Source organism: Schistosoma mansoni, chromosome 4, assembly GCF_000237925.1.
Source record: "Schistosoma mansoni strain Puerto Rico chromosome 4, complete genome".
Classification (NCBI taxonomy): Eukaryota; Metazoa; Platyhelminthes; class Trematoda; order Strigeidida; family Schistosomatidae; genus Schistosoma; species Schistosoma mansoni.
In genome coordinates, this window is record NC_031498.1 from 19,586,536 (window position 1) to 19,602,660 (window position 16,125).

General features: G+C 33.7%; 1 protein-coding gene across 1 annotated transcript in view; it reads right to left on the minus strand.

Moving 5' to 3' along the window:
- Positions 1-119: 119 nt before the first annotated feature.
- The window catches only part of Smp_081700 (hypothetical protein), a gene marked incomplete at both ends in the record, with an annotated part of 23,207 nt that continues 7,201 nt past the window's right edge, over positions 120-16,125 (minus strand). The window contains 2 exons of the mRNA XM_018797111.1: positions 120-184; positions 1,817-1,901. Of these exons, the coding sequence (XP_018652185.1) occupies positions 120-184; positions 1,817-1,901 (150 nt within the window). The remainder of the gene's footprint in view (positions 185-1,816; positions 1,902-16,125) is intronic.

Genomic DNA, 16,125 nt, shown 5'->3' on the forward strand with positions numbered 1-16,125 from the left:
ATGTTGCATTTTCATGTCTATGAACACTTTTGAAAATAAGAAACTAATGGTGTAGTTAATACCGTGAACGGATTTATGATAGACCATTAAATTGAAATTGATCAAAATATCGGTATTAATTATTCATTTTCAGTAGTTTTACATGTTAATAATTGTTCGCTAAAATCTGTCATTCTTAATTGTCCTAAATAAAAAAAACAAGAGCTTTGCTTACCAAAGAAATACTTTCAACTTTTTCTCCAACCTCGAGAAACTTCATGTTTGGTAATCAGTGGTCATTTTAACTAAACAGTACCTAATTTAACTTGTGCACACATAGACTACTCGTCTATTTAAATGTTATTATTATTATTCACATTTCTTTGTAATAACTATACACTTTTCGTAAATAAATGAAGTATTCAGTCGATACATACTTTATTTTCCTGTTTCTTACTTAATTAGTATGGGTTTGTAAATTATGTAGTTTCCAACTAAAAAATTTGATGTGATTTGTAAACTGATTATTATTTTAAAGATTGAAAACATAAGTTGACCGAAGCTAGAAGACCGTGGAAAACCTGGAAGCACTGGACGGCCGTTTCGTCCTACTATGAGACTCCTTAGCAGTGCATCGCGAGATTCCAACCCATGACCTATCAGTCTCGGGCGCGAGCGCTCAAAAACTAGACCACTGAGCAGGCATCCAACGGTAATAATGTCTAACTTCAACCAATCCACGGAATTGAGCGACACATCCATTATTGTCTTCAGTGGGTTACCATCTCACAACAGACGTGGTTGAACTCCACTGTTCACAGTTTCTCACCAGAACTCCAGGAAATACCTCTTGATTCGAGTTATTATTGGACGCATGATGATTATTATCAGAAGGGGTTCTTATGGTGATTGTAGTAATCAAATAATTATTTCTCAAAGTTTTCCTGATTTATACTGGTTAATAATCTAAAAATTCTAACCGAATCACAAATTTATTTATGTCAACATTATATAGTCATGCTTTTCACATTTCTATGTCTATTTTATTGATAATTCCTACTTCAAACCTAATTACAAATGATGTCATCTACCATCAACTTGATTGTTACTTAAGTTCACTAAGTTGGACAATTCAGAGTTAGGACCTGATGAGAATATATTAAAAATATTATTCTTCATTCATCATTGAGTTTGAAAGATAAAAATCTGATCTTTTTAAAATAATAATCTACGAATTGCTAACCTTATGATGCAAAATGGTATGCTAGAGGTGTAAAAACGTATTACAGTATTACAATCAGTCGAATTTTTAAGTCCTTATTGAACATTTTGTTCATTGGATTAGTGTAAGAAATTTACAATATAAGCATAAAAATGGAATTACGAAGAACCTAATTGATAAATGAACATTAAAAATTATTCATAACTTAACTGGGTTCACATAGAAGACTAAAGATCATTAGGCCACTCTTCAGTGATCAATCAATTGGGAAGCGATCAATTGTGGCTAAAATAACTCAACAGTAACGTCACGAATGATGACGTTTTACGGTGCGGGAGCGAATTTACCTGGAAGCACCTATTTCATTATGATTTCAGTTACGCCTTGATCATGATTGTCAAATAGCTCGTAACCCGGATTTACGGTAACCACTCAACTGTATATAATCACCTGATTAAAATTAAATCTGGTAAGCAATAGTGTTCTGCACAATTAATTTATCACAAATGGTTTAAAAGGTAAAATCTGATAAGTAATTATGTAATGACAATATATATATATATATATAACACAGTTCGATAAAAACTTACCATCTTCACTTAAACTCCGACTTACCATCTTCACTTAAACTCCGAGTTGTACTTGTAACATTATCAGTAGTACCATGATTAGTTTTTGAGCAGTTGGATTGATTTTCACCCTAATTATGAAAAGGGAACTATATATAATACATTCGTTTTTGTAACATCTTTTGTAAACAATAATGAAAACAAAATAGGCTTCTGTTTTATTCATACTCAACTGATAAATCAATAGTTTGCTAAATACCTTTCAGACTACATTTTTCATTCTAAATTTCATTCATTATTAATAACCATCATTAAATTTATTTACGGTTGGAGCTAAACCTCTATAAGCGAACAATATAGATTTCAGTTAGATCTTCGTTATCTATATATAATATACAGAACACTAGTAATCAATGGCTTTTCGGAAATCATCAAGTAACCGATAAACATTCTTAATTATGATCTCCATAGGGAATCTTATTATATTAGTAGAATACATTCAGAAATTAATGCTGTTGATTGCTCTGTCCTAATACTTGTAAGCAAATTTATTTCAATCGTCAAAAAATTCCTATCAATTTCGATTTGCATCTGACTGGACAGTATAAATGTTGTCTCATGTTGTTTAAAATGAAGTGAAATTTCATTTATTCATTGGATTGAAGTGAGTAAAATATAATTCAAGACAGATACATTCTCAACAACTAGGATTATTTGATTTATTCTCCAATGATCTTTCCCCATGAAACCATTCAATAGTAGGCTGGCGGAAACCTGTACATATGAAGGATGATTTTAACCACTACTATTTCCGAGTCTTTTTAACAATTTAACACCACTGATTATTAGGACAAATACTATTAATGTATGAATAATTTTGGGAGGAAATTTTTGAAGTTTCAATGAAGAACCATCGCCAGTGAATTTCATTCATGTCAAAGGTGAGGTAATTGAAAATATTTAATCAATACGGTAGATTAATTGAATCTAGATACGTAAATCATTGGATTCCGGCTTAGCGATCTAAAAGCTAGTAGTTCACCATGAAATTTCAGTGATCTTAAGATTGGTCAACAATGAAGTCATGGATATATACTGTTAAGTAGTTCCATTCTAGGACAAAATAAATGTACAGTGATTCCTAACTTTTAAATGTTATATCATTAAAATCAGTCCGTGATTACATTACTAGTTGACTTTCTGAAAACAATAAGCATTTGAAATAAAGGAAAAGGGTTTACTCTGTAAAACAATCATGATAATTAGTGAACTTTTCTTAGACATTATTAAGTGAAAGTGAATAATAAATTCCCTATTAAAAGTTGCTGAATACTTTTGTGAGAAATTAAACCAAATTATCAACCAACTTTGATCACAATTATTAAAGTTTCTCTGAAAAAGCTGAAATCGTTATATTTTAACCATAATGAGAGTAAGATAGTTGTCATCAATTACAATATTCTTACACTGTATAGTACTCTCTCATTTGTAACAGTTATGTTTTGAACGTGATTTAACTATCATTTTAACTGAATAAAAGTTACAAAATCCGCTTGCTAAAATGAACTAAATGTATGGGTGTAAAGCGTTTTCTTAAATTTTATGCCTAATACTTAAGTATTTATGTTTATTTTTGTACTCATAATATTTCAATAGTAATAGTGTCTAGGAACTCCACCTGTAGTTCTTGAGTTAATGCCGGTCTCATGCTCGAGTGAAAGAGGAGAGTTTGGATAAAAAATCCCAACTATATTCAGCAAAATTAAACCATTTAAATTCTGCCCTTCCTAGTTGAAGGAAGAATTATGACGTCTCATAATGAAAGCCAAGTTCCTTCGGAAGTCATGACGCCAATGCCCCTTCTAACAATCACAGCAACACTCTTTGTAGGTACATGAAGTGTCTGAACAATGTGGGAGACAAAGAAGACCAATCAAAAAGCGATGGAAATGAGGAGATACAAATTGGCAGTACTCGGAATCAGCGAAACCCATTGGACTTACCTGGGCAGCAAAGGCTAGATACGGGAGAGATGCCGCTCTACTCCGGTCATGAAGAGGAAAACGCCCAACACACTCAGGAAGTTGCTCCAATGCTGTCCAACAAAGTACGACATACACTTATTGGGTGTGAATCTCATGGGTCCAGGATAATCACAAACCTATGTAAGTTCAACAAATCGGTTATTGGCAGCACAATATTTCCACATAAACGCATACACAAAGTTGCATGGTTCTCACCCTATCACATCACGAAGAACCAGATTGATCACATTTGTATCAATAAAAAAATCACAAGGACAATGGAGGATGTGAGGACCAGGATAGGAGCTGACATAGCTTCAAATCATCCTAACTTTTGGTTGCCAAGATGAAACTAAAGCTAAAGATGCATCGGAGAACTGGACGAACACCATTACAAATGTTTAATATAGCCTTCCTTCTAGATATTGACAAGCTCAACGAATTGGAGAGAACTCTTTACAACACGTCCCAAACCTTACAAAATCTACTCAAAGAGGAAGATACTATCATGGAGGGAAACTGAAAAGGGATCAAACAAGCACTAACTTCAACGTGTCTGAAGGTTTTGAACCGCACCAAGCATCATCACAAGGAATCGGTCTCTGTGGAAACTGTGGACAAGATTCAAGAAAGTAAGAATAAGTAGAGAGCGAATAACAATAGTCGAACAAGAACAAAAAATGACAGACCGCAAGCTGAATACAAAGTAGCAAAGAAGTACGTGAATAGGAGCATTATTGACAAGCAGAAATACATGGGAGAGCTAGCAACGACAGCGAAAAAAGCTTCAAAAGAAGGAAATATGGAACAGCTATATGACACAATGAAGAAAATTTTGGAGAAATATAGTAAACCAGAGAGATCAGCCAAGGACGAAGAAGGCGAGACAATCACTGAAATTCAAGAACAAAGGAACAGTTGTGTGGATCATTTTGAAGACTCCTGAATAGTCCAGGTACTCTGAATCCACGAGACATAGAGGCAGCACGTATAGACCTTCCTTTAGCTGCCATTCCATCAACGATCGAAGAAATCAGCATAACTTTCGGACAAATCAGTAGTGGGAAAGCAGCAGGACCTGACATTAAATCAACTAAAACACTAAAAGCAGTCATAGAAGCAACTTCAAACAGACTCCAAGTTCTGTCCAGTAAGATTTGGAAGGAGGAACAAGTGCCAAAGAAGGATATCTCATCAAGATTCCAAAGAAAGAAGATCTGGGCAAATGTGAGAACTACAGAAGCACCACACTAATGTCAGTACCAGGAAAGGTATTCAACAAAGTGTTGCTGAGCCGGATGAGAGATTCAGTAGACGCCCAACTTCGAGGAAAACAAGCTGGGTTCCACATCGATCAATCGTGTACAGACCAAATCGCTACACTACAGATCATCATTGAACAATCACTATACATCAACTTCATTGACTATGCGAACACATCCGACAGTGTGGATAAGGGGACTTTATGGTATACCTGAAAAGATCATCAATATCATCAGGATTTCATACGATGGAATACATTGCAAAGTCGTGCATGGAGGACAGCCAACTGATACATTCCAAGTGAGGACCGGAGTCAGACAAGGCTGCCAACTCTCTCCCTTTCTCTTTTTCCTGGTGGTTGACTGGATTATGAAGACCTCGATATCTGAGGGAAAGCACAGAATACAATGGACAGCTGAGAATCAGTTAGACGATCTTGACTTCTCAGATGACCTAGCCCATACACACGAACAAATACAGACGACGACAACTAATGTAGCAGCAGCCTCTGCATCATTAGGCCTCATCGTTTATAAGGGAAAAGCAAAATCCTCAAATACAACACGGAGAATACCAACCCAATCACACATGATGGCGAAACTCTGGAAGAGGTGGAATCTTTCACGTACTTGGAAAGCATCATTGATGATAAAGGAGGATCGGATGCAGATGCGAAAGCGAGGATTAGAAAATCAAGGGCGGCATTCCTACAATTGATGAACATATAGAACTCAAAACCAATATCAAAGTGAGAATCTTCAATACAAACGTCAGAACAGTTCTACTGTACGGAGCTGAAAAGTGGAGAACTACTACAACTAGCATCCAAATGGTACAATTATTTATAAACAGTTGTCTATGCAAGATACTAAAATATCCATTGGCCGGATACTAACAGCAATAGCTCTTTATGGTAGAGGACAAACCAGTTATCAGATAAAGAGGAGCTTAGGAAAAGGCGTTGGGAGTAGATAGGACATACATTTCGGAAATTACCAAACTGCATCATCAGGCAGGTGCTAACTTGTAATCCGGAAGTGGAAACGGAAAAGAGGAAGGCCGAAGAACACATTACGCCTGGAAATCGAGGCAGATATGAAAATGACGAATGTTAACTGGAAAGGATTGTCCAGGACAGTGTTGGTTGGAGAATGCTGGTGGGCGGCCTATGCTAATCGACGAGGGGTAACAGGTGTAAGTAATAGTCTGTAGTAATTAAAAGAATTATAATTCTGAAGACCGTCAATTCGAAATATATTTTAATTTGTGTTGTTTTAATTTATATGAATATATAAACATGTTTTTAATTTATGCTTATCGAAGTATCTTTCAAAAGCGTCTTTCCTTGTAAACTTAGTAACTTTTAAAACAAAAATTAATTTATTATAAAATAAAACGCACTTAAAGATAATGGCTTTATAAATATTTAAACAAATAATTACGGACATTCATTTGTTTTTTAGATTAAAAGCATTGAAATAGCTTGTTCATGTGACTTAAAAAGAATCATATCAACGTATATAAACCCAGGCAGATAATATACTTTCGATATTCATGTGTATATCTATCAAAAGTGCTTTAGTAAGTGCTTTAGAAAGTAGCCCTTTTTCAATCATTCAAGCGTAGAACAAATCAGACTAATTTAAAACATCTGACAGGTTAAGATGCAATTGTTTGAAGTAGATATCTTTTTGAAATGAATAGAACACAGTTGCATATCTGCTCAGTGGTCTATACGTTATGCTTTCACTGACAGTACCGAAGTTCCTGGGTTCAAGTCTCGCATGCGGGATCATAGATTCATACTAATAAGAAGTGTCATACTAGGATGAAATGGGCATCTAGTGCTTTTGGGTTTGCAACAGTGGTCTAACATTTTTCGCTTCATGATCTCAATGAAAGCTCAACAATCTCCACAACCCTATACTGAAATGAATAGAGTTTTGTAACGATTGAGAGTGAAATTTTATGTTACTTTATGTTAGTTTATTCTGTATTACTAGATAATTTAAGGTTGTTCAGGATAATTGCCAGAAAATTTTTGATCTAGGTTTTTGACATTCTTCAACAAAACCTGGAAGCACTGTACGGCCGTTTCGCCCAAGCATGGGACGCCTCGGCAGTGTGCATCCACGATCCCGCCTCACGAGATCCCAACCTAGGACCTGCCAGCTTCGCGCGCGAGTGCTTAACCTCTAAACCACTGGGGCATCATTCAACGGTGTCAATGTCTAACTTCAACCAATCCACGAAATTGAGCGAAACATCCACTATTGTCTTCCGTGAGATACTATCTCACAACACAGCTGATTGAACTCCACTGTTCACAGTTTCTCACTAGAACTCCAGGAAATACCTCTTGAAGCCAGTCACTAGTGAGCATATGTTGAATAATATCAGAAGGGGTTTTGTGGATATTATAGTAGTTTCAATAGCTGAGATCATGAACCAATTGAAGCTGGATCGCCATGGAAGCAGTGACCAGTGGAGTTCAACCGGGTCTGTTGTGAGATAGTAACTCATTGAAGACATGGGTGGATGTGTCGCTCAATTTCGTGAACCGATTGAAGTTAGACATTAAAACCGTTGGATGCCGACTCAGTGGTTTAGAGGTTAAGCGCTTGAGCGAGAGACCGATAGGTCCTGGGTTCGAATCTCATGAGGTGGGATCATGGATGCGCACTGCTCAGGAGTCCCATACTTGGACGAAACGGCCGTTCAGTACTTCCAGGTTTTCCATGGTGGTCTAACTTCAATGAATTCATGATCTCAACTATTAAGATTTATTTTTTCATTTTTTTTTATTTCCGCTCATTCATCATAAGAATCAAGGAATAGATGAATTAGGTCTGTCACATCCAAATTTTTATTTTTTTTTCATGACAAATAATTGTTTCAAAAAAATCACAAGAGGTCAAAATGGATGAATAAAAACTACCGCTTTTGAAATCAAAAAAACAAAAGTCAAACTCATATACATTACAAATAATGTTATTTATTATTTAATCTTCTATTATGGATATCATTCAATTCACATAGGAAAATGATGGTAGTGAATCGGCCAATGTTCTAGATCATATTGTTTAAATGAAGAATTATTTTTTATGCTCTGTAATTGTCAAATAATGAATTGATGCTTTATGTCAAATATGACTTTACAAGGGAAAAAGAGAAAACATCATTTTTTTTTATTTTCCCGCATAATTTTGAAAAAAACATTATTTCACCTTAAAGATTTCAATTCATCATAATAATATAAACCTTTAGGTTCCTTTTTTGTTTGAATGGAAAAATGATGTCATAGGAATAGATTTTTGAGGTGACAGAATAGTTTCGTGATATAACTAATAAATTGTTTATATATATTTACACTGAATAAGAATAATGTAATTATTTTAATGATCAATACTTCATTTAGAAAATTCAGGTCAGATAACCTAGTAGTGATAGATTTGAGAGAGAGGAGAGTTCCTTGATTAAGTTATGGGAAATTGATTCATTCTATATAATCAGAAGGGATTTTGTGGAGATTTTAGTAATCTTATATAGTTGAAATCATGAGTCAATTGAAGCTAGACCATCAGAGAAAACCTGGAAGCACTGGATGGCCGTTTCGTCCTATTGTGGGACTCCTCAGCAGTATGCATCCACGATCCATACTCGCGAGATTCGAACCCAGAACCTACCAGTCTGGAGCCAGAGCCCTCAACCGATAGACCACTGAGTCGGTATCCAACGGTGTTAATGTCTAACTTCGACCAATCCACGAAATCGAGCAGCTATTCACCAATGTCTTCAGTGAGTTGATATCTCCCGACATACCTGGTTGAACTCCATTGTTTACTGCTTCTCACATAAATCAAATACTGTAGGTGTGATTCTCATTCAATTGACAACAAATAATGAAATGAAACAATTTTAGTTTTCCAGTAGAGATGAATTGTGACTTTCAGTAGAAACTAAAATAGATGTCGTTATGTTTGGCTTTCATTAGTTCAATGTACTTGTATCTAGAAATTGAAGTTTACCTTGGCACAGGATGCAAATAAGAGAACTGAGACCAATCGAAATTTATTTAAGTATTTAGGCAGTTAGATTATTTCAGAGCATACGAATTATATGTTGAGTTTTCATTAAAAAATTTGTAACTGTATAGTATGAACTTTATACTGAGCTGATATTAGAGATGTGTACATAGTGTAAGTTGATTTGACAGTGTATTCTTACATGAAATAACTGTATAAATTAAGAATTGACTTGGTATTGTTTACTTGAATCTTCCCATTGATGTTTAGGACTCCAGTTAATCCGTCTCTTATTGTGAAATAAGGCAATATCGAGGCAATACGCACAGTATGCATATATGCCAATGAGAGACTGATCAATTGCAGTCCTAAATAACAAAGGGAAATTTGGTGTGAACAATACCAAGTGAATTTAAAACTTCACCTCATTGCACAAGCAAGTGGCAAATTATTATATTTATAAACCAGTAATGAAACATTTGTTATCATATTATTTTTATTATTATTTATCAAATATGTTACAATGTTCACTTGGTGTTGTTTACTTGTATCTTCTCAATCGCAGTCCTAATTAACAATGGAGAGATACAAGTAAACAACAACAAGTGAATTTAAAACTTGTCCCCCATTGCACAAGCAAGTCGTTATCAGAACTTAGTAGTTAAGTGGATAAAACTATGGCCTTTAAAGCCAATGGTACTGGGTTCGAGTACCAGAGTGAACATTAACTCTGAAAAGCAGATACATCTTGCTGACGAGTCCCAAATAGGATGAAACGCGTGTCTTGGATTTTACTGCTAGCCACTATCCATCTTTGTATGAATTAAGGAGTTTATTATCTTTTTTTCAGATACTGCCTATGAAATTAAATTTTTTTGTATCCTATGTGTTAGTTTAGAATTGATGTTAATGAAAATTCTAGAACTCTAATGGACATTAGATGCTTGTTCACATGTATTCAATCAGTCGTGCTAGATTAACTAAAACACATATAATGAATTGTATATTCATTAAAATATCATTTGAATTAGGTGAATGTCCTCATTCAAAAAAAAAACTTTCAGGTCATTTCATTAATCCTCATAATAATAAAAATATGAGTAAAGTAAGTCTGTGATAAAACAGAACATTACATATTCTGTTGATCTGATATATTATAAAATATCATTATTCAGTGAATTTTATAAATTCAATAATGTTGGATTCTGGTTAACGTTCTTTTTAACAAGGTTGTTTTCTATGGGATGGGGTGGTTGACCCCACACACAACCTTCCTTGTTTTTGCGGTATTGGGACCGACAGTAAACCTGGAAGTGATACAGACGGAGCATAGGTAGCATTCATACAGTTGAAGAACATATGAAACTCAAAACAATTGTCAACCAATATCAAAGTTTCAATCTTCAATACGAAGTTCAACACAGTTCTACTACACGGAGATCAAAATTAAAGAACTACTACAACCATCATCAAAATGGCACAAGTATTCATAAACAGTTGTCTACACAACATACTCAATGTCCGTTGTCCAGATACTATCAGCAACAGTCTACTATGGGAAAGAACAAACCAGTTACCAAATGAAGAGGAAATTAGGAAAATACGTTGGAGGTTGATCAGATATACATTGAGCAAATTACCAAACTGTATTATGAGGCAAACGCTAACTTGAAACCGTGAAAGGAAACGGAAAAGAGGAAGACTAAGGTTCACATTTCTTTGGTAATTGGAAGCAGACATGTAAAGGATGAATAGCAACTGGAATGAAGTGTCCAGTACAGGGTTGTATGGAGAGTGCTGGTGAGTGGCCTATGTCCTCTGCGAGGGGTAACAGGAGTAAGTAAGTAATGTTGGATTAAATTATTTATGTTACTGAATAGTTGAAACAGATGGCAAAACGACATATAAAAATAAATGGGAACGACTGAACAATTGACAGTCTTTAATAAAACAGTACGCTAAGAATTTTTTAAACTTTTTTAAACTCGAGCAATTTAGCATTATATATATATATATATATATATATATGTGAAGTGAATGAGACTTGATGGAGAAGACCAACTTAATGTTTAATCTACGGCCAAACAATGGTTAAGTTAAATGTGAAAATCATATATTAAATCCGTTATTTGTACATGTTTGAATTGTCTCTTACAAGCTTCACTAATATTTCATTCATGTTATTATCTTGATTGTTTACAGTTTCCTTCTCTTCTCTCTTTATTTCATTCTTCTCAGCCTTCTGCTCACAGACATTGAACTTTGGACTGGTATTATATACTACTTATGACTGTAAACATAAGTAGCATACACGATATATATATATTTATTTCTACAACATAGTATTTACCGCAAACTAATACTGTCATCTTACTAATATATGTGTACGTATGAACGAAGTAATCAGTAGACATAAGGGACGACTTTGAAATGATTGAATTTCTTTGATTATATTTAGCGTAATTATTATTTGAAGAGACAGACAGAATATAGACTATTTAGAAACAGAGCACAAATTTCAGGTTTTAACTGTTTTCGTTTTTGTCAGTAATAGTCTTGACATTTGGTTATTTTTGAAACTAGAATGGACATTGGCGTAAAATTTTCAAAGTAAAATGACTGTCTATTTAGTTTCTTTCGACGTTCTTCACTTTTCGTTTGCATATAACTAGTAATAAATATTTTAATATTGTTAAATTATTACCAATAAAAATATGTTGTGATATTTTTATTTTAAATTAGGCAGAATACTGGTCTGAAGATGTAAAAACTTCACATATCTGGGCAGCATCATTCATGAACACGGTGGATCTGATGCAGATGTCAAGACGCGGACTGGCAAAGCAAGAGTAGTATATTTACAACTGAAGAACATCTGGAACTTAAAACACCTGTCAACCAACACCAAAGTCGGAATTTTCATTACAAATGTTAAGACAGTTCTACTGTGTGGAGTGGAAACTTGGAGAACTACGAAAGCCATCATCCAGAAGATACAAGTGTTTATTATCAGTTGTCTACGCAAAATACTTCGGATCCGTTGATCAGACACTATCAGCAACATTCTATTGTGGGAGAGAACAAACTAGATTTCAGTGGAGGAAGAATTGAGGAAGAAGTGGTGGAAGTGGATAGGAAATACATTACGGAATTTACAAAACTGTGTCACAAGGCAAGCCCTCACTTTGGATTGTGAATGGAGGCGGAAAGGAGGAAGACCAAAGAACACGCTGCGTTGATAATTGGAGACTGATATGAAAAAAATGAACAAGAATTAGACAGAACAAGATAGGAGGGCCAGTGGACAGAATGGAGAATACTGATCGGCGGCCTATGCTCTATTGGAGGGTAATAGGCGTAAATAAATAAGTGTGTAAGAAATCTGGTCATTACACTGTACTTTGAAATATGCAGTCTTAGGCGATAAATTTAAGCTTGGAAATCTTATATGCTGAATAGCAGCAGTTCGAATGTGAGATAATTGGTATAATTCACTAGACACGGGTAATAACCGAAGGAATACATCAAGAAAATGTATCTAGTTCTCATAAGATATGAACTTGTATTAAACAGCAGCATTTGAATATGTTAGCTATCTTAATGGACAAAATAAGTTAGCTAATTATGTACAGACTATATTTGAATGTTTGATTTGTTAAAAATTCATCTTCTCAACATTTGGATGATTGTACATGGTATGTGACACCCCCCCCTGCAAGAAAAATTATGCAAAACTCGAATATGTATTAAACATTACATTTAAAACCATTTTAATAGTTAATTTGAATACACATGATTAGGTATTATTATATTAGGGGAATATTTTGTTAGGAAAAAAAAAGGATTATGTTGCATGATCTAGAGAGATGTGATTGTGTGTAAACGAAATAAAAAATCAAAATTCTATACAGAAAAATAAAGAAACCCCAGCTAATCTGAGTAATAAAACGTCTGATCACTTTATATAATTAACTTTGGAAAAAAAACTAGTTGTACAATTTATGCTCATTAATTTATTGTATGTTTAGTCTGATTTCAAGAGAATAGAATTAATGATTGTATTGATGTATCTAACCAAATATGATTATGGATGTACACAAACCTATTTGACTATCCATAAAAATAGTTTTTTGATCGTTTTTCTTTTCTATAAACATAAACTATGTGAATTGAATCAAAAGATCACTTTAATCAATTACTGAATATATAATTATGTTAATGATGGAGCTTATTTATAATTTGTCATTGTAATTGTTTTAATGGGAATTTCATCCAATCAATAAAGCTTTACTATACATTAAGGTAATTAATTCATTTAACTGAAAACGTATTAAGTTATCGCTGGAGTGAAACGTTTCATACTATAAGGTCTACAAGAAACTCAGAACTGGTGTATCATATAAGTTGGGATTTGTTAAAAAGTTGTTTCTGAAATATCAAGCAAAACTGCTTAACTCTATGGAATTCAAACCGGAGTCACTCAGATTCACAAGTTAAAACCTCACAACTGGACTATCTGAGATGCGACTGTAAATATTATGAAAACCACCGTTTTCATTTTAAATGAGATCATGAATCGGTCAATATTACACCAGAGTTGAAAGCCTGAAATCCCCGTACAGCCGTTTTATTCCAGTATGATTTAGCGGCTTTATATCTGACTACAGTTAAATCGTATGCAGATTTTTATCGTAATATACATGCAGCCAACCGTCGTATATTTCTTTTGACATAATTCACGTTAAAGAGTAGAGAGATAAAATAAGTCAAATACGAGAATGAATTTTGAATACGTATATTTCATACACTCAATGATCCAGACGAACAAACAGAGAAACAAACTGATACGCAGCGGAGAAGGCAAGTGAACCGACTCGTCTTGATTAAACGTGACTCGATATTTATATTAAGATAAAAATACGTTACAAACACTTAATGAATAAGGCAAACAATTAACACACATATGATCATATAAAAACAGTCAGCATTATTAAAAGAGTAATTAGCAAGGTCAAATAGGGCTTGAGAAGAATGAATAAATTGGTTTGTTCAGAAACTAGAATAACCTATGTGGGCTTGACATAGTACTAGTCACTGCAATGGGACACCTTCGAAGTGTACATTCACGAACCAGCACGTTTGATTCAAACTCGGGACCTTCGGTCTCGCGCGCGAACCTTTGGCCTCTAAACCACTGATTCGACATCCGACGGTGTTAATGTGTAACGTCAACCAAACCATTATATTGCACCACTATCCTCCATCATCTTCAGTTTTAAGTAACTATTTCGATTGTTTAAAGTTTCAATAAGACATTTCATTAACTTTTTAAATATCTAATCTCTTAGTCTTATAGCAACTTTTCATAGACCACCCATCATTTAGTTCGCTTTTAAATAAAGCAATCACCAATTCGCCCTTCATCTTTGATAGATGTTTTATTAATTCATTATTACGTTTTAATTTTCTAATAATACTAAATGATTCAGAAAAACATGAATAAAAATTTTTTATATTACTAATCATAAAACCCTTATCTCCATGTGAGCTAGTGATCAAAGCCCAACTGGAAAGAAATATTTCTCTAGAATAATAATAACTTTTTTTTCTTTGTTGAGTAGAAGTATTTACTTTACAGAAAAAAAAACCTAGTTCATAAAGATGTTGAATAATTCTGTTTTTACATTGAATAGTTATTTTCATCCGACAATCACTTTTTTTTCTAATTCATCCAGAGACCAAGAATTTTCTTTCTGTTTTTTTATGCAAAAATCCAGCTACGTAAACGTTGTTCAGGGTCTCCTATCATATGAATTTTGTCTTATATTAAGTTTAATATGTATTCATTATACATTTCCGACATTAAGTATTCTTTTACTTTTTTATGATTGCTTGCTTTTAATACTTACTTATTACGTAGGTTGTTCAGTAATCACTCTCTATATAGTAAAAAAAATACTATCAGAAGGGTACATAATAATTAGTAAATAATTTATGATAGGAAGTGATCATGTTTTGTTAATATATGACAAGGAATGAGTACATGATTAGGCATGTAAAGTTTTTTTTTCGCAAAAGCAGAATAAATGTAGAGAATACAAGACAGATGATTCCGTTCATTTTGATAAATTAGAATAACTTAATTCATTCTGAGCTAAATACTATACTCAATCAAATGATTATCAATTATTATATATAAAAGTCAAGCTTTGCAACTTGAAGGAAAATAGATTTAAAACTTTACAGGTAGTAAACCATTTCCAGCTGGTATTGTGAGAAGACAAAATTACTAATGAATACTTAGCTTTGAATTACGTTGAGATGGTGAAGATAATTAGCTCAGACGGATAGTTTTGGTGGAGTTTTGTTCTCTGACGATCAAAGCATCTAGCTCAGCGAACAAAACTTTACCAAAATGAATTGTGTTATAACTACAGTTGTTTGAAGTGTAAAGTTTTACAATTCGTTTATTCATATTAACTAAGCTACTTCATATATAACATTTAATAACCATTAGAAATCGTCGATGCGCACTGTTGAAGAGTCCCATAATAGGACGAAACGGCTGTCCAGTTCCTCCAAGTTTTCCATGGTGGTCTAGCTTCAATTGATTCATGATCTCAATTATCGAAATTAATCTACAAGTGTTTCGAAGATCGTCCGGTTAGTCACAATATCCACATTGTCTACGAATATATGTAGACTTACTAAGGATTTTTGAAACGAATATGAGTTCTGGTTGTAAAACTGCTCAAATGTCTTATTTTTAAACAAAGTTTTTCATTTTATAAATTACCTTGTCTTAATGTATATAATCTAATAGAAAGAACTACTTATATATCAAACTTGCGTACAAAAACAAACTGTTTAAAAGCGGTTGTTTGAACTGACTTTAAAAATGAATCATAATACTTGCTTCAGCTTACAATCTTACCATCTGATAATAAACAAATAGAATATAGAAGGGGTTTTGTGGAGATTTAGTATTTATCATAAGTTTGAAAGCGTGAGTCAGTTGAATCTAGACCACCATGGAAAACCTG